This window comes from Ochotona curzoniae, unplaced genomic scaffold (genome assembly GCF_017591425.1).
Source record: "Ochotona curzoniae isolate NIBS_2020 unplaced genomic scaffold, NIBS_Ocur_1.0 contig_883, whole genome shotgun sequence".
Taxonomy (NCBI): Eukaryota; Metazoa; Chordata; class Mammalia; order Lagomorpha; family Ochotonidae; genus Ochotona; species Ochotona curzoniae.
In genome coordinates, this window is record NW_024466599.1 from 42,284,421 (window position 1) to 42,304,779 (window position 20,359).

The 20,359-nt window shown below is 39.3% G+C and overlaps 1 protein-coding gene across 1 annotated transcript in view; it reads left to right on the forward strand.

Annotated features, from left to right (window-relative positions):
• LOC121164934 (WD repeat containing planar cell polarity effector) overlaps positions 1-3,045 on the forward strand; it is a 263,430-nt gene extending 260,385 nt beyond the window's left edge. The window contains exon 16 of the mRNA XM_040993340.1: positions 2,874-3,045. Coding sequence (XP_040849274.1) covers positions 2,874-2,898 — 25 coding nt within the window. The 3' untranslated portion in view covers positions 2,899-3,045. The remainder of the gene's footprint in view (positions 1-2,873) is intronic.
• The last annotated feature ends 17,314 nt before the right edge of the window (positions 3,046-20,359 follow it).

Consider the following 20,359-nt stretch of genomic DNA (forward strand, 5'->3'; position numbering starts at 1 on the left):
TAAGCAATTGAGTTTTTTTTTAAGATTTATTTTATTATTTTTATTGGAAAGGCAGATATACAGAGAGGAGAGACAGAGAGGAAGATCTTCCGTCCGATGATTCACTCCCCAAGTGAGCACAACGGCCAGTGCTGAGCCAATCCAAAGCCAGGAGCCTCTTCTGGGTCTCCCACGCGGGTGCAGGGTCCCAAAGCTTTGGGCCGTCCTCGACTGCTTTTCCAGGCCACAAGCAGGGAGCTGGAAGGGAAGCGGGGCTGCCCATATGGGATCCTGGGCGTGCAAGGCGAGGACCTTAACCACTTCGCCACCTTGCCGGGCCCAACTTTTGTTCTTAAAATATACTATTAGTAACATAAATAGACAAACTACATGTTGGAAAAAACTTTATTACATAGGCAATAGAATATTTTTACTTTTATTCAGACTATAAGTGTCAAAGCTCAACAATAGGATTCCAATTAAAATGGACAAAAGACTTCAGTAGGGAAGTGGTATTTCTTAGCAAATAGCCACATAAAAAGTACTCTTTTTATCAGCAATTAGAGAAGTACATTAAAACCATGGTGAGGGCTCAGCACAGTAGCCTAGAGCTAAAGTCCTTGCCTTGCATATGCCAGGAACCATATGGGCACTGCTTCAAATCCCATCTGCTCCAATTTGCATCCAGCTCCCTGCCTGTGGCCTGGAAAGCAGTCAAGCATGGCCCAAAGCCTTGAGATTCTGCACTCACATGGGAGACCCAGAAGAGGCTCCTGGCTCCTGATTGGAGCTCAGCTCCAGCTATTGTGGCTGCTTGGGGAGTGAACCAGCGGACAGAAGCTCTTTCTCCCTATCTCCTTCTCTATATATCTGCCTTTCCAACAAAAATATCTGCTTTTCCAATAAAAATAAGTAACTCTTAAAAAAAAATAGTGAGGTGCAGTTGTTTGGCCTGGCAGTTAAGACATACACATCCAATACCACAGTGACTAGTTAGACTCTAAATTTGTGTTATATACAGATCTGGGAGGAAAAAGTGACAGCTCAAATGATGGCCACCCCCATGAATGAATGCCCAGCTCCTGTGTTTGGTTTCACTAAGTTCTGCTTCAGGTATTTGAGAAATAAATCAACATATGGGACTACTTTGGCTCACTCCCTTTCCCCTCACTCCATTTTTCTCTCTCTCCCCTCAAATAAATATTCTCTCAAATACATTATTTCAACAAATGATACACCCCTGCACATCTATTAGGAGGATCTATAATACAGGGTTGGCCCTGTGACTTAGTTGGTAAAGCCATCTCCTGTGGTGCCAGCATAAATATTGGATGCCAGTTCAAGCCACAGCTGCTCCATTGCCGATCCAGCTTCCTACTAATGTGCCTAGCAAAGCAGCAAAAAATGGCCCAGGTGCTTGAGACATCCAGAGGGAGCTCTTTGGCTCCCGGCTGGCCAACTGTAGCTGACAGGACCATTTAGGGAGTGAACCTGCAAATGGAAGACGTCTTCCTCTCTCCTTCTCTGCGTGCACATGAGTGTGTGTATGTTTGTGTCCCTTTAACAAAAACACAGACATGTTCAGCATCCTTAACCTGAAGATCCAGAATATGAAATGATCCAAAATTTGAACTTCTTAAAAAAATAATCTTGAATTTTTGGATTACTAGATTAGGAGTGCCCAACTGGTTAAATCTATACAAATATTCCAAAATCTGAAAAACTAAAAAGTCTGAAATACTTTTGGTTCTAAACATTTGCTAGGGGATACTCAGACTGTTCTGATAATCCTAAAGGTTCATAAGGACGCAAAGTTACCCAAGCTCACATGCATTGCAATGAGAAAACAAAACGGTAAACCCGTTCTAGGAAGCAGATGAAAACAGTTTCTTATGTATTTAAAAATGCAAGATCCACCATTCCCATTCTTCAGTATTTACTCTACTCTTCAAATGAAAACTTAGGTTCACCTTAAAAAAAATAGTGGTTCACCTTAAAAAAAAACTTAGGTTCACCTAAGTTCTTGAACAATTTTCAAAAACTGATTAGAACATCTGTCAACAGATGAATAAAACTGGTACATATATGCAGTGGAATACTGCTGAGCAGTGAACAATTACTGATACAACAACTTGGACAATAAGAAGGTCATTATACTGAGTGGCAAAGTGGATGAGGAAAGGTTATATTTTGTGATTGTAATTATGTGACATACCACAAAACCGAAGATCTGTCTGTGACCTGAGGTTCTGAAGAGATCAGTGGCTGTAAAGGTAGGTTATGTTGGCACAATGAAGCTTCTTTTTATGGCAATAACTTAAGTCTGAAAATTGTTAGAATCCACAGAACTTTAAAGCTCAAAAGATATTCAACATGCAACTTAAACAGTAAATTATTTTGATGTATTTATTAAGGGAAAGATGACATGAAATCTTATGCAGTATTTCCTATTTATATAAAAGATTCAGAGTAATAAGTTTATGAACTAACCAAATAAGAGCTCTGTATGTTTAGATTTTGTTAATACTCTTTTTATTTATTTGTTTTTTAATAGTGGATCATTTTTAAAACTAATCTAAAACCTCTTTAATTTTTGATACTCAGAGGTTCATAACATTCTATTTCCAAACATTTGTTTCTTAGAAGTACATATGTAAGGTACATTCTTTGTTACAGTTTGATATTTTAAGTATGTTCTACATTTACTGGTTAAAAAAAAAAAAGTAAAAATGGCTTTCAATGTATTTAACATAATAGTACTTCAATGATTATATTAAGTTACAGTGAATTTTTGTATTGTTTGTAAAAACTCACAAATATGAAAAAATTTAATACTTTAAAAACTATAAATATCTAATCTTAATATTTTTTTAAAATCTTTTTTTCCATTTAAGAAATGCATGTATTACAGATAAGTAATTGACAGACTACATGAACATGAAAAACACAAATGTGCAGGCTCAATGCGGTAGCCTAGTGGCTAAATCCTTGCCTTGCATCTACCAGGACCTGAGGGCCAGTCCGTATCCCGGTTGTACCACATCCCATCCAGCTCCCTGCTTGTGGCCTGGGAAAGAAGTAGAGGACAGCACAAAGCCTTAGGACCCTGCACCTATGTGGGAGACCTGGAAGAAGCTCCTGGCTTCAGATTGGCTACAGATCAGCTCAGTTCTGGTCATTGTAGCCACTTGGGGAGTGAACCAGCAAAAGATCTTTCTGTCTCTCCTCCTCCCTGTAAACCTGCCTTTCCAATAAATAAATTAGTAAATCTTTAAAAAAAAAAAACACTGTGCTGTCTCTTTGATGACTAATACCTATGATGCAGAATGAAATGGTATTCACATTAACCAATGCATTCAAAATGTAACAGAGAACAATAGTATTGTTTGTGAGAACTTTCAGTACATGAGTGAAAAATAAGAAAACCCTAAGCACTTCTACTTGGTGTACTATGAAACTACTGCCAGTTAATATAATGTAAAATTACCAAGGCACCTGATTATGATCAAGGCTAAATTTTAATGACCATATCACTACATATGATTAATTGTAGGGATAATATTAAAAATGTTGATTGTCTCAGCATGGTAGCCTAGTGGCTAAAGTCCTCACCTTGCACACGCCAGGATCTTATATGAGTGGCAGTTCTAATCCCAGTGGCCCCAATTCCCATCCAGTTCCCTGCTTGTGGCCTGGAAAGCAGTCAAGGATGGCGATCCTGCACCCATGTGGGAGACCTGGAAGAAGCTCCTGGCTCCTGACTTTGGATTGGCTCATCTCTAGCTGTTACAGCGACTTGGGGAGTGAATCAGAGGACAGAAGATCTTCCTCTCTGTCTCTTCTCTCTGTATATCTTTCTACTAAAAATAAATAAATATTTTTTTAAAATAATAAAATGTTGATTCTAACTCAGTAGTTTTGGAAAAGGATCTGTGATTCACAATGTCTTGCAAGCTCTCAAACTATATGTACACTGCTAGCCTAGAGTCTACATTTTGAAAAGCCAAACTCTGAAAACCACTGAGGAAAATGATGTGTAATTCTTGCTTAGTTTACTAGGAAAGAAATGTGAATAGTAAATAATATAACATAAGGTAGGCACATAATTAATAATCCCTAAACACTACCAAAATAAGTATGTAAAGGTAACAGAACAGTCATTGACAGCCAAAATGTACAACTGAGCAAAGCAGCTGAACCTCAAAGAATTTCAACATCCTAATCAAAGTGTAGGGGCTGGCATTGTGACACATTGCATTAAGCAGCTGTTTCTGATGCTGGCATTCCACATCAGAATACCAGTTCAAATCATGACTGCTGTAATTCTGAATTGGCTGCCTACTAATGCACCTGGGAAAACAGGAAGATTAAAGAAGTACATTGGCCTCTTGTCCAGAGAGACCGGCATAGAGCTTCAACTTCCTGTCTTTGGCATAGCCCACCCCTAATTATCATGGCCATTTGGGGAGTTGAATCAGGTGATGGAAGATCTTTCTTCCCTCCACTCACAGTCACCTCATTCAGGTTTTTAAATAAAATAAATCTTTCCAAAAAAACTGCACAAATATAAGTGACCTGTAATTCTATATTTACACTAACACAACCTAAAGTAGTGAAGATGGACACAACCCAGATGCCCATCCATAGAGGAATGGATCAAGAAACTGCGGTTCATCTACTCCATGGAGTACACAGCCATTAAATGTAATTAAATTCTACCATTTGCAACAAAATAGTCCAAACTAGAAGCCATTATGCTCAGTGAAATAAGCCAATCCCAAAAGGACAAATATATGTTCTCTGTGATATTAGGCAATGTTCATGCAAAATAAACCAGTAGATATATAGGTAAAGATTTATATCTAAAGGAACAGTATAATGGAGACAAGAATACCAAGAAATACAGCTACACTGCAGTATGCATCTCTACTCCTGAATAAAAGATGGACTCCCAATGAAACTATTCAGTATATTTTTGACAGTAGGATTCTCGACTTTGTACCATTGTCTATACCTACAATTTCATGATACAGTTAAATAGCAGAATTATGAACTTGTGACTGTTACTGAATAACTATACTGTTGATACAATATAGGGGCAGACAGTTGGGGGAGGAAAGGAGGACAGAAAGGGTTGTAGGGGAAATCCCCGAGCATATGGAACTCTCTCATGAAAAAGAAAAAAATTTTTTAAATAGAAAAAAAATTGCATAAGCAATTGTGGAGAAAGAAAGCACGAATAATATGTGAAAGAACTTTTTAAAAACTCATGGAAAACAATTAGACATGTTTATTTTGGTATAACAAAAACTTATTTTCATGCATGGTTTTATCACTATATACATTTTCTATGAACTCTAAAATATTTGTATAGATTACTAGCCATGAGACAATAAATGTAATTGACTTTTGAGTGCTCTATAACCCCTTGTCACTGTCCTCTAAAGTTGAATCCAGCTTAGCTCACTCATTCTCTAAGCTTTCTTACTAATTACAAACCAACTCTGCGTAACAGTTTTCCCAAAATCCTGGAGATTAGAGTGATCTACAAAGGAAAGTTTAATTCATAGTTCTCAAAGGTGCATCTGGTCAGGACCTCTCATTGCATTATAACATGGCACAATACATATAAGGGCAAGAGGTACTCATGGAAGAGCCAAAACACAGGAACAGGCTCTCCGTAATAACAATCTGCATTTATAATATCCATCCAGTCCCATGAGAACTTAATTAATCCCATTTAATGATCATTTGCATTTTAAAAGGTCCCACATTATTCAACAACATTGGGGACCAAATTTTGAGTTCCTGGTAAGACAAATTATGTTCAAATCACTGCAATGGTCAAGATTTTGAAGTATGAAATTGGGAAGAAAGATAGATACAGAGAAATCCAAGGAAGGGAAGCAAAATTAAGAGGCTTTACATGGGCGGGGGGGCGGGGTGTGCTCTGAATTAAGTTGCCACTTAGGATGCCTGCCTTCGTCCCATATCAGAATACCTACACTTCATCCAGAGTGCAGGTTTGAGTCCTGGTTACTCTGCCTCCAAACCAGCTACCTGCAAATGTGCCTGGAAGAAGAGAATGATAGTTCAAACATTTCAGTACCTGTTACCCACATGGGAGACCCAGATGGAATTTCCTGGCTCCTGGCTTCAGCCTGGTCCAGCCCTGGCTGATGCAGCCATCTGGGGAGCAAACCAGTGAAAGGAACTATAGCCTTACACTCTCACTGTCTCTTGATTGCTGGCTGTCACTCTGCTTTTCAAACAAGTCAAATTAAAATCTTGAAGGGAAGGATTTACATGGGTTTTTTTCCTGAACAACTATGTAAGGAAATCAATGGGAAAAATTTCAGTATCTGAGGAAGACAGGAGAGAAAACCAAATTTTAACAAGTTTGGTGTGGTGTCAAGTATATAGTGGCCAACAATGGAACTCTACCAATGTATGTCAGAAAGTCTATGTAACATAGTCCACTTCTGATCCAAAATGCTGGCACTTCAACCCTTCAGCTATCATTGCCTATGGAATAAAATTTTCAATGATTTATTATACAAGACAGGCTGATGAACAATTAAAATAAGTCATCTGACAGTAACAATTAAGAACTACATGATCCACAGTTGGGAAAAATAGTTTTGCTATAAAGTTTGTTTTATCTTGAATTTAGAAAGATCTATGGACTTAATATTCAACAAAGCCAGGAGAAAAGTATAAATTGAAAGTTAATTTACAAATATGCAATGACTTAAGAGGAGGAGAGGAGGCAAGGAAGAAGGAAGGAACTGACACAAAGAGGGGAAAAAATCATCCTTAGTGTGCTTAAAAATGTCATTTAAGAACTTATTTTGAAAACACTTTTGTTTCTAGATGTTGTCATTTTATAGTGACAGTATTGCCATGGACTTGGAGATCATGGCTTTATATATTTCATAAAGCCAATGGTGGCAATGTATGAAGTAGTAATAGAGGTTAAGGATGGAAATGGAGATTACAGATAGTCCTTGTTGTAAAATTAAAGCATTTACATTTATAACCAACACGTAGTTATATGGCTTTGAAAGCTGTCAAGTAGATAAATAACAAAAGCATGATATCTGATGGCTTTATGCCAAATTTAAATGAGAAATGACAGAAAACCCTAAATATCAAACTTATAAGATAGGAGTAAAGTATACCTAATAAAAATATTGATTTTTTTTCCAAGGGGAGGGTGGTACTGTGGCATTTACAGAGTAAAGCTACTACCTGTAATGCTGATTTCCCAGATGGACACCAGTTCACATCCTGGTTGCTTCACTCTGATCTAGTTCCATACTCATGGCCTGGGAAAACCAAGGGAGATGATCCAAATGTTTGGGCCCCTGCCACCCATATAGGAGACCTAGATAAAGCTCCTGGCTTTGTCCTGACCAAGTGGTGTCTATAATGGCTATCTGGGAAATAAACCCACAGGATGCAACAGATCTTTAAAAAAAAAAAAAAAAGCAAAAATACTGATAATAATAGTAAAGAAAAAATCTGAAATGTCTAAACAAAATGGTTGGGTTCCTTAATCCAGAAACTCAAAAATATTAGTTGCCTACTATGTGCCAGAAAATGTTATGCAGAAGAGATGAAAATCATAATTCCTGCCCATGACATGTTCATAGTAAAGAACTGTTACAAGTATAGAATGCTTTCATATATGTTCTCTAGATGACAATATAACCTTAAACACTATACTCTTTATTCCATTTTATTCTCCAATAAAAATTTTGACTGCTTCTATTTCTTCCTTATGCAATATTAATACCTGTATTATTCCTGACTACCCAATGCTTCTAAAGATAGCTTGTGAGGTAAGCATTTGGTTTCGCTTTTAAATGTCCATATTTCATATCTGAATGCCTAAATTCAATACTCAACTCCAGTCTTGACTTCAACTTCCTTTTTAGTAAGGAGCAGGGTGGTGGCTCTAATAACTGGACCCTTCCACTTATTGGAGACCTGGATTGAGTTTTTGGTTCCCTGCCTTGACCCCAACCCAGCCCAGGCCAAAGTGGACATCTGAGAGTGAACCAGTAGAGGGAGCCCTCGCTAACAAAAAAAAAAATGAAAATATTAAAAAGTAGGAGAATCAAGATGGTGGAATAGGATAAGGACATGTTTAAACAGACGGAGAAATATAAGCCAGTGTGAAGCAGAGAGGGCACATTCCAGGAAACAGAAGAGGACAAAACAGCAGCAGAGGGGTACCTGGAGACCGACACAGGAAAGCAGCAGACAGAACGGTTACAGTGGCATTCAGCAAGCCACTATCGAAACTCCACCAGCAGCCACAGCTCCACCAGCAACAAGGTGGGAAGCAACATTTACCAGGAGCTCGAGGTGAACCCAGACAAAGAACTGGTCATCCTGCTGCTCTGTTTGATTTGACCAGGAGCAAAGACAGAGCAGCAGTTCCCAGCTGGGTGATGCAGGAACAGAGTGGATTTCATAGTCCATTTGGCCTCCTAGAGCCGTATTGGGCACCATTGTGTTTAAGGAGGCAAGAGCTGTGGGGGAAGAGTGTGCATGTACTGAGCTGGGAATTAACTCATTTCTAACTCAGTGAACTGCAACAACATGGCATCCTACAGGATCTACCCAAGACAGGTCCGGGTAGCCCTCAGACCTGACAGCCAACAGTTTCTGGCAAGATCAGCATCACCAGCAACCAAGCTATATAAGATACCTGGTGTCTCCCTAATCCTGGGATCTACTCCAACCAGAAGTGGGAGAAAGGTTGCACAGACAATGGTGCAGCCTCTGCACGGTATCTCAGGAGGTGGAGGCTGGTTAGCCAGGAGCTGTGGCTACAGAGACCATGGTGGAAGCCTAATAGAAGAACCCAGACCTGGAACTCGCTGGAGGGAGTGGCACAACTGACAACTGACTGCAAACAAAGAGCCGTGTGCCAACTGCAATAAGCAAAATCAAACTGTAGACCTGTGGGTGACAAAGCTTAGAAACCTGCCCCAAGAAGAATCTAACCAAAAGTACAATGACCAAGAGCAAAAGAGACAGAGGCACAATGAATATTACTGAAGGCTCCCCTGCAAAAGAGCAAAACCCTCTGCCAACCTCAGAGTTCACTGAGGAAGACATTGAGCAGATACAGAATTGAAAACATTTGTTATAAAACTTCTTATCAACAATGAGAAGCACGTAAAGCAGGAATTCAAGGAATATGTCACACTGAAAATGAATCAAATGAAAGCTAATATATTATAAATGAAGAAAATGGTGGAGCAAATCAAAAGTCCAGTAGAGAGTCTCCGAAATAGATCGAAGCAAACAGAAGAAAGAATCTCAGAATTGGAAGATATTTCCTGTCACCAAGAGAAAGCAAACGAAAAGCTGGAAGCAGAGCTGAATCAGGCCAAAAAAAGTATTCAAGAATTGAAAGACACTATTAAAAGGCCAAATATAAGGGTTACAGGGATCCCAGAGGTGCAGAAACAGAAGCTAGGTTTACAAATGTATTTAATGAAGTAATAAGGGAAAATTTCCCTAATCCAGAGAAAGAATTGGGAAACAAGATCCAGGAGGGGCACAGAACTCCCAACAGGCTTGACCAAAAATGATCTTCACCAAGACACATGATAATCAAGCTCTCTTTCATCGAACACAAGGCAAAGATCCTTAATAGTGTGTGTGAAAAAAAATAAATTTACATATAAAGGAGTGCCAATTAAGTTCATAGGAAACTCTACAGGCCAGTAGAGAATGGAGTGACACATGCCAGATTCTAAGAGCAAAAAAATTGTCAGCCCAGGATCACATACCCAGCAGAACGTTCCTTTGTCTTTGGAAATGAAAAAAAAAAAAATTCTTCCACAGTAAAGAAAAGTTAAAAGAATACACTTCTATAGACCCATACCTCTCACCATACATGAAGATCAAATCTAAATGGATAAAAGACTTAAACCTACACCCAGAAACCTTCAAACTTTTGGAAGAAAATGTAGAAAACACACTACAAGACTTAGGTGTAGGTCCTGACTTCCTAAAAAGGACCCCAAAGGCAATAGCAATCAAGACCAAGATAAACAAATGGGACTTCATCAAACTAAGAAGCTTCTGTACAGCAAGAGAAACAATCGACAAAGTAAAAAAGCAACCCACAGAATGGGAGAAGATCTTTGCACACTACACAGGTGATAGGGGGCTAATCTCCAGAATATACAATGATCTACAGAACAACCAAAGCACCAAAACAAACTACTCAAGAAATGGGCACAGGAAATGGGCAGACGTTTCACAAAAGAACAAACCCAAATGGCAAACATACATATGAAAAAATGCTCAAGTTCCCTGGCAATAAGGGAAATCCAAATGAAGACAACAATGAGGTACCACCTAATGCCAGCAAAGATGGCACACATACAAAAAACCACCAAAAACACTTGCTGGCGAGGATGTGGGGGAAAGAGAACCTTACTCCACTGCTGGTGGGACTGCAAACTTGTACAGCCTCTATGGAAATCAGTATGGAGGATACTGAAACAATTAAAAATCAGCATACCACATGACCCAGCAATAGCACTCCTAGGAATATATCCAAAACACCTGTTTTACGAGAAACCAACATGCATCCCTATGTTTATAGTAGCACAATCAGTAATTGCAAAAACTTGGAAGCAACTGAAATGCCCATCAACAGAGGACTGGATAAGAAAGCTATGGTTCATATACTCCATGGAATACTACTCAGCTATCAAAAAAAATGAAATGCAGTTATTTGTGGCCAAATGGGCCCAACTGGAATCCATTATGCTAAGAGAAATGAACCAATCCCAAAAGGTTAAATACCATATGTTTGCCTTAATCTGAGATGAAAAGTTGTTAATCTGGAAAATAATACCTCTATATTGCAATATTATTGCAATCTCTGACACCATGTATCCAATGCAATAAGATAATGTATTGTAATCTATAAAACAACAATTAATGTGAGTCAGAATGCTTATGATCTACATCAAAGAACTGTAGAACCTAACACACTCTTAATACCCTGTGTTACTCCATAATGGGGAGGGAATGCAGAGCAATCTTCCATCTCCCTAAAAAGTGAGAGGAACACGTGAAATATAGCCTACCAGGATCAAATCTGGTAACTCAGACAACAAACTCGAGTCGGCACTAGACAATAGTAAAGCTACACAGGCATAAAGGGGGGAATCGGGAGTGACCCTGAAAACCTCTTAACACGAGGTCGTGCTAATGGAGCAGCGGGGAGACCACAGAGTGGAGCGGGAGGTCAGGAGGAGGCTCGTATCCCAACCCTGAAGACTCCCAGATCCTCACCAAGGACTATCAGTACGGACACCAAGGACTACATCCCAACCGCTAAGGAGACCACGGGGAATAGGAGTGCCTTCAGAGACCAAGAACTCTGAGGTCACCCACCCCCATCTAGAGCCTCCACAGGAGATGGAAGAAGTCCAAACTCTGCTGTGCAGAAACCAGCGGCATCAGAACGATGGCCAGGAGCCCTGAGCGGTCTAAAGAAACAGAAGAATAAACTTCCTTCGGGACTAGGGAGGCGAGCTCTCTCTGGTCCTTGCCTGGCTCCGGGTCTGGGTCCCCGCCCTCCCTCGCGGTGACCATTAGGATTGCTCCAGAAACCCCTCAAAACAAACAAACATACAAACAAACAAAAATCTAGAATGAACAGACAACAACAAGGAAAGCTTAGAATCAGACAGGAAACGGCCAGTGTGGATCCAATCATGCCTCACTAGGTGGGACACAAAGATTAGTTACGCCTCATTGGGGTATTGGGGATTTCTCTGCACACCCATCCTAAAAAAAAATGTTCTGTACCTGAACTGATAGCACATGTCTTGCTAGAGTTATAAGCCAGTTCAGACCATCTGAAAAACAACTAAGTTCAGCAAAATCATGTTTCAACACTATAAACAGCTAAATACAAAAATAAAAACAGATGAGACAGCTAAATAGTAATCTATAGCCATTTTGAGGTGTATGGAATCCGGTTGAATATAAACCAAAAATTGAAATGTCTATGAAGAAGTCACAGGATGTAGTTAAGAACCCGCATTTTCCTATTAACATACTGTTAATCAATACCATGGCAATTAATGCCATAAGGTTGTAAATGGTTGTTGATGTTATGTTGGGGCTTTTAATTGATTGGGATGATACTTTGCTGGCTTTACCTTCAGACCAGAGATGGTCTCACCAAGAAATCGTTGAACCCACTAAGATAAGACACTGGACTTTATGCTTGGTAAATACTTCAAATGAAAGAACTTCAAATGAAAGAACCTCAACTGAATTTGAACTGTGGTAATGCAGCAAGGTGGAGAAATCCACCATGGGGAGAGGGTTCGGGGAGGGGTGGGGGGAATTCCAGTGCCCATAACACTGTGTCACATAATGCAATGTAATTAATAATAAAAAAAGAATACACTTCTTCCAGACCTGCCCTATAAATGATACCTAAAGCTGTTCTCTAACAGAGAAAAGGAATGGCACCCAATCGCCCCAGGCCCCTGCCCTGCTGCCTGGAGGGATTGGCTCAAGCCTAACCTTCCCCATTGTCTGAGGCATGGCCTTTAGGCCTACACATGGAGTGTGACTTCCAACATGGTTGCAGGTCAAGGGGAGTATACCTGAGCATGACCTCTGACGTCACTGGAAGATCTGGGGAGATAGACCTATCACACAGCCAATTACAGCATTTTTGGTGGGCATGGGGTTTGCTGGAAAGCTCCCTCCTGCCCTCCCCTTCATTACCCTTTAAAACCTGTAACCTTTGGATAATAAAATAGACATTCCTCACCAATTTGTCTCTGGTGGTTCTTGCGGCCAAAGGCCACCATGTGCCTCACCCTCGGTGACCTCGGGGCCTGCTGGCAGGTCTAAACCCCAAGATCCACCAAAACCAAAGGGAAATGCGAAGAATTTTCCAGTAAAATAACAGAAGACTAAATCAATGAACAACCCATTGCTAAAATGACAGAACCAAAGTACCACCTATTTTTTATTAACCCTGAATGTAAATGGCTTAAGCTCACCAATCAAACCTCATAGATTAGTAGACTGGATTAAAAAACAAAACCCATCTACCTGTTGCCTACAGGAGACACATTTCACCAACAAAGATCAGTGGGAATTATCTCATGGATTTTTATTTTTTGTTAGTTTCATCTCTTCAAAACACTTTCTTGTGATTAAATTCTTAAATGACTCATAGATCATACAGTAGCATCATTTTCTTCAAGAAAGTTCCTGATTTTCTTTTTCATTTCTTCAGCAACACATTAGTCAATTAGTAGCATGTTATTTAACTTCATGGTGTTAATTTTTTTTCTTACTGTTGATTATGTTTTATGACTTTTCATTTAAGGGGATATAGTAACTGTGTAATGAAGACTATCATATCTAGTAGCATGTTATTTAACTTCATGGCATTGTAAATTTCTATTTTTCTTCCTGTTGTTGATTTCGTATTGTGGCTTTTCAGTTAACAGGATATATAGTAACTGTGTAATGGAGAGTATCATATGCAGATGTGAGGATATAATGCAGTATGCATCTCTACTTCCACACAAAGATGTACTCCCAATGAAACTGTTTAGTATATGTTGACAATAGGAAGCTGGACTCTGTCATTGTCCATGCCCGCAATGATGGACATATGATTGTGTATGAAGAACTATATTAAAGTAATGGGATAGGGCAACTCAGTGAGTGGGGGAGGGAGTTGAGGAGGGGATAAGGGAAATCCCACTATCTATGAAACTGTATTATAAAATGATAATAAAAAGTAAAATTTTTAAAATAAAGTATTAAAAAGCAGAAATATTTACTTTGAAATTGAACAATCTTTTACATACTGCAATAATTTTCCAGATTTTCTATATATTACCTCTAATAACATTTTATAGATTTTTTATTTTGTATTTTTGAATTATGTGGTACACTTTCGTATAGACTGGGATTCCCCCCAAACTCCCACCTCCCCGACAGATTTTCCTCATTTTTCTACAATGGTATAGTCTCTAATAGCATTTGACACTTACCATTCCTTCCTTGAAATACTATATTTACATTCTTTTTACTCTAACTCACTGAATGCTCTTTTGTCCTCTATGAGTCTTTTTCAAAATGTATTTGAGAATCAGAGAAATAGAGGGTCCCTACCTACAGAGCCATTCCCCTCAATATCCGAAATGGCTAAGGCAAGGCCCAGGGCCAGAGCCAAAAGGAAAATCCAGACCTCCCATATATGTGACAAGAATTCATTCACTTGAACTGTCACTCACTGCCTCCCACGTCTGTTGCAATTGGGAGTCAGTCAGGAACTGAACCCAAGCACTCCGATATGGAAGGCAAGTATCTCAACGATTAAGTACCCACTCTTACCCCAAGAGCTAAGTTAGGTGCTCTCTCCACCGCCTTGATCTTTGTAAATTCCAATAATCTTTTTAGAAACAGCATAAATACAGATATTAGGCAAGAAAAGGAAACTAAAGAAGTTCAAATTGGAAAAGAAGTCAAATTATCCATGTTTGCACATGACACGATTCTATATGTAGGAGAACCAAAGACTCAATAAAGAAACTATTGGAACTCGTCAGGCAGTTTTGCAAGGTAACAGGCTGTATAATCAATGGGCATAAGTACATGGCCTTAATATACACAACTCTCTGGCTAAGAAAAAAACTCTTAAGAACAGTCCCCTTCAAAAAGTGAAGAACCTTAAATACCTTGGAATAAACCTAACCAAAGATGTGAAAACCTTCCATGATGAAAATTACAAAGCATTAAAAACAAAAACAGAAGACATCAAAAGATAAATGTATGATATTCTTGGATTTGTAGAATCAACAACAAAATATTAATATTTTGGGCCCGGCAGCATGGCCTCGTGGCTAAAATCCTCGCCTTGAACGCGCCGGGATCCCATATGGGCACCGGTTCTAATCCTGGCAGCTCCACTTCCCATCCAGCTCCCTGCTTGTGGCCTGGGATGGCAGTCGAGGACGGCCCAATGCCTTGGGACTCTGCACCCATGTGGGAGACCCGGAAGAGGTTCCTGGTTCCCAGTTTCGGATGGACTCAGCTGCAGCTGTTGCGCTCACTTGGGGAGTGAATCATTGGATGGAAGATCTTCCTCTCTGTCTCTCCTCCTCTCTGTATATCTGACTTTGTAATAAAAATAAATAAATCTTTGAAAAAAATCAATATTTCCGTAACTCATATACAGATTCAATGTAATCCCAACCACAATCTTAACATTCTTCTTAGAACTGGAAACGATACAAAAATTCAATTAGAAACACAAAAGATCACAAATAGCCAAAGAAGCTATCTTGAAAAATAAAAACAAAGCTAGATTAATTACAATTCCAGATCTCAACACATACTACAGGGAAGTGGTAATAAAAAGTCTGATGCTGATACAAAAACAAAGATGATAATGAATGGAACAGAATAGGGACCCCACAAATGAGCCCACACATTAGGTGTGCAGCCAACTAACATTCAACAAGCCAACTGAGAACAACCCAGGAGAAAAGACCGATCTCCACAACAAATTCTGTTGGGACAATTGGATATCCACTTGCTAAAGTAAAAAAACAAGACTACTACCTTTCACGTTGCTCAAACATGGGCTGTCAATGGGTCAAGGACCTGCATCTGCACCCAGAGATCATCAAAGTATTAGGGAAAAACATAGGAAATACACTACAAGATATAGGCATTGGCAAAGACTTCTTGAAAAAGTCACCAAAAACAGAGCCAGTCAGGGCCAAAATAAATAAATGAGATTGTACAAACTTAGAAGTTGCTGTACAAAGAAAATGATCAATAAAACAAAGAAGCGACCAACAGAATGGGATAAAAGCTTTGCACGCTACACAATAAATAGGGGACTAATATACAGGATTTACAGATAGCTTTAGAAACTGAACAACAGGGCCCAGTGCAATAGCAGAGCAGCTGCAGTCCACACCTAGAACACGCGGGGATCCCATATGGGCACCGGTTCTAATCACAATGCTTCCCATCCAGCTCCTGTTTGTGGCCTGGGAAAACAGGCCTTTCCAATAAAAACAAATTAAATAAAAACAAAACAGAAAGATCCTTTAAAAAAAGAAATTCAGCAACAGCAAAACAAACAACCCTAATAGGAAACAAATAAAGGAAATGAGCAGACATTTTTCAAAAGAACAAATTCAAATAGCTAACAGACATGAAAAAATGCTCAGGCTCCATAGCTATTAGGGAAATACAAATAAAAACCAGTGTGGTAGTCTAGAAATATTAATCATCGTAAGGGATAAATCTGAAATGTTGTGACAAAAATGGTTGGGTTCCTTAATCCAGAAATTCAAAAATATTTATTAGTTGCCTACTATGTGCCAGAAAATACTTTATGCAGCACAAAGAGATGAAAATCATAATTCTGGGCCCGGCGGCATGGCCTAGTGGCTAAAGTCCTCGCCTTGAACACTCCAGGATCCCATATTGGTGCCGGTTCTAATCCCGGCAGCTCCACTTTCCATCCAGCTCCCTGCTTGTGGCCTGGGAAAGCAGTGGAGCATTTAACAGCCATATGCCACCTATACTCACTGGTTTTCAGAAGTTTACTTAGCACAGGGGTCCAAATAACACTCTAGATATTGCCACTTTTCTCCTCAGAGGAAGAAGGTGCCAAAATCACACCCATTGAGGTTCCTGTTCTAGAGAAGTCCTTATCCAACATTGCCTCTCTGAAAGTCACACACACAGAAAATGGGAAAGGGGAAAAATCACGTACAATCCAACCATCCAGAGATAATAATCATTATGTCATTACTACCTTCATAGCACCTAGAGCACACCTCCTTATTCTTCTCCCTCCATCTCTTCTCATACTCCTAAATTCTGTATCACTCTTCCTTTGTCTTTATGATTCCTGAACATAAAACTATACCCCTAAGAACACGCAGTTTAACTTGACCTTTCTGAGCCTTCCGTAAATGGAAACAACAGGCATTCTTCTTGTTGATCGCTTTTGTCAGTCAGTGTCATACTTTTAGGTCTATCTGCTAAAGTGTGTATATTCACTGTCTATAAAGTGAATATCACAATTTATTCAACCACTCTATCTGATGTATTCATTTAACTGTTAATGAACATATAATTCAGTTCTACCATTTTTGTTACAAACAGTGCTGCTATGAACATTTTTCTACACACTCCAGGTTACATATTTAAGAATGGAATTTCTGGTGACCATCAATACTTTAATATTAAATGTTGAAAATCAAAATTTTTTTTCAAAGTAGTTTTAACAATTTACATTCCCATCATACCCAGGTTCCATATTTTGCTAATACTTAACATTCAGATTTTTAATTTCCTCCCATTTCTAGTAATTATAAAATGGCCTCTCACTGAGGTTTTAATTTGTACTTGCCTAACTAATAATGAGGCTAACCTAATTTCTTATGCTTCTCATTTGTGTTTCTGCCTTTGAAACAAATATAAATATTAAAAAACAAAAAGAATTGAAATTCTAATACATTGCTGCAACATGGGTGAGTATTGAAAATACCCTCCTAAATGAAATAACCCAAGCTCAAAAGGACAAATATTGGATGAAATCACTTATATGGAGTACCTGGAATTAGAGGAAGAAAATATAACAATGATTAGCAGTGGTTGGGAGAAGTGAAGAATAGGGAAATTGACATTTAATGTACATAGAGTTGTACTATGGGATAACAGCAATTGTTACACAATAATGGGAATGTACTTCATGCTCAACTGCACACTTAAAATCATGTGTATGTGTATGTGTTCTACCTCAAGAAATAATTAAAGGGGAAACAAGATGGTGGAACAGGGTAAGGACATGTTTAAAGAGATGGAGAATCATTAGCCAGAGTGAAGCAGAGAGGTGACAATCCCAGGAAATAGAGGACAAACCAACAGCAGAGGGACACCTGGGAACCCGTGGACACAGGAGCAGCAGAGCAGTGTTGCAGTGACCAGATAACCCAGAGACGGTTGGTGAGTGGAACTCCTGGGGAGATCACTGGGAGCTCAGGAGGAGAACCCAACAAAGAACTGCTTATCTTACTGATTGGCTTGATTCGACCATGTGCAGCAGAGTGGCAGAACCCATGCAGGAAGGTGCAGGAACAGGGTAGATTTCACAACTTTGACCCTGCCACCATTGCCACATGGGGCACTATTTTATGTACTGAGGAAAAGACAGTGGGGCTAGCGAAAAACAGTAAGCGCCACATAGGCTAAGCCAGGAGCCAGCTCATTTTCAGTTTAATGCATTGCACTGGTCCCACATGGAAATCAGTACTGACTTGGCATCCTACAGGTTCCAATCAAGATAGGTCTGGATGACCCCCAGACCTATTGACCAGCAGGCCAGACCCCCAACCAGTGCCACATCGAGCACTACTTTGTGTACTATGGAAAAGACTGGGACTGAAAAAACAACAATGAGCTGCAAAGGCACTAAACAGGAGAGAACTCACGTCCCGCTCAATGCATTGCACTGGTCTCACAGGGAAGATAGCACCAACTTGACATCCTAAGGATTCCAAGCAAAGTATGTCCAAGTGACCTTCAAACATAACTGCCAGCAGGTTCTGGCAAGACCAGCACACAGTAATGTAGGACAGCTGGTATCTCTCTAATCTTAGGCATTGCTCAAACCAAGACCCAGAAAAAGGCTGTACAGGCAGCAATGTGGTCACAGCATAGGATCCCAGAGGGTGGAAAGTGGTGAACCAGAAGCTGGGGCTACATAGACCATGGTGGAAGCCTAGCACAAGAGTTTAGACTAAAACTGCTGGAGGGAGTGTCACAAGTGAATACAAACAAGCAACAACAACAAAAAGAAAAACAAACAGGTACAGACAATTAGTAAAATTGACCTGAAGACCAGTGAGCAACACAGCTTAGAAACCCGACTCTGGACCCAGGGCAGAAACCTAGTGGCTAAAGTCCTTGCCTTACATGTGCCAGAATGCAATATGGGTGTCAATTCATCTCCTGGCTGCTCCACTTCCCATCCAACTTCCTACTTATGGCCTGGGAAAGCAGTTTAGAATGTCCCAAACCCTTGGGACCCTGCACCTGCATGGGAGATCTGGAAGAAGCTCCTGGTTCCTGTCTTCAGATTAGCATCTGGCTGTTGTAGCCACCTGGGGAATGAACCAGCAAATGGAGTATCTTTCTGTATCTTGTTCTCTCTTCAATTCTGACTTTCCAAGCAACATAAATAAATCTTAAAAGAAAAAAAAAAGAGAAAGAAAATGAGAAAAGAAGAGAAAGGAAACCCTGCCCTATGGAAATATCTGCTAACCAGAATAGCAATGGCCAAGAGTGAAAGAAGAGACACACAATGAATATTATTGATGCCTCCCCTGTAAAGGAGCAAAAGCCTTAGTCAACTTCAGAGTGAACTGAGGAAGACCTTGAGGAAATGGGAGATAATGAATTTTTAAAAATCCTGAACCCATCACAGTAGCCAGTGGCTAAATCCTCGCCTTGCCTGTGGCCACCTGGGAAGTGAATCAGAACACAAGATCTCTCTGTCCCTCCTTCACTTTATGTAAATCTGCCTCTCCAAAAACAAATCTTAAAAATTTTTAAACTTGTTATAAAGCTTCTTAACAAGGAGAAGCACATACAGGAATTCAAATTTTTAAGCAATACCTCACACAGGAAACAAAATCAAGATGAATTATTAGACATGAATGACACAATGGAGCAAATTAGAAATTCTGTGGAAAGCCTCAATAATAGAATGAGTGTTACATAATCATGAGGTTTAAAAAAAAAAAGCAACCAGAGCTGGCATTGTGGCACAATGGGTACAACCAATGCCTACTATCTCCCTCTTTGTAACTCTTTGTAACTCTGACTTTAAAATAAATTAGTAAAACCATTTTTTAAAAAAATAAACACAGCCATACTGTATAGTGACCATTCCTCACAAGCGTGAACTAGTTTGTCTTGGTATGTAAGATCTATCTATTCCTGAAATATTTAAGTACTTCATTTAAATTTTCTAAAATTTTACATGCAGAAAAAAATCAAAAGTTGTAATGTAAGATATTATTAAATGATATTGAATGTACTAATGTTTTGTGCAAATTAAAATTGTTTAGCTCTGAATTTTGGATGACAATAAGCAGCATCATGATATAATAAAGGGAATGTAAGATTGATAGACTCCACACATCTATGCCTATTTTCTCATCCATAAAATCAGTTTTAACAATATTACATGACTTATGTCAAATTAGGTAATATGAAAGCATTCTGTAAATTCCAAACCACTGTTGACTTAATTTTTTAAAAT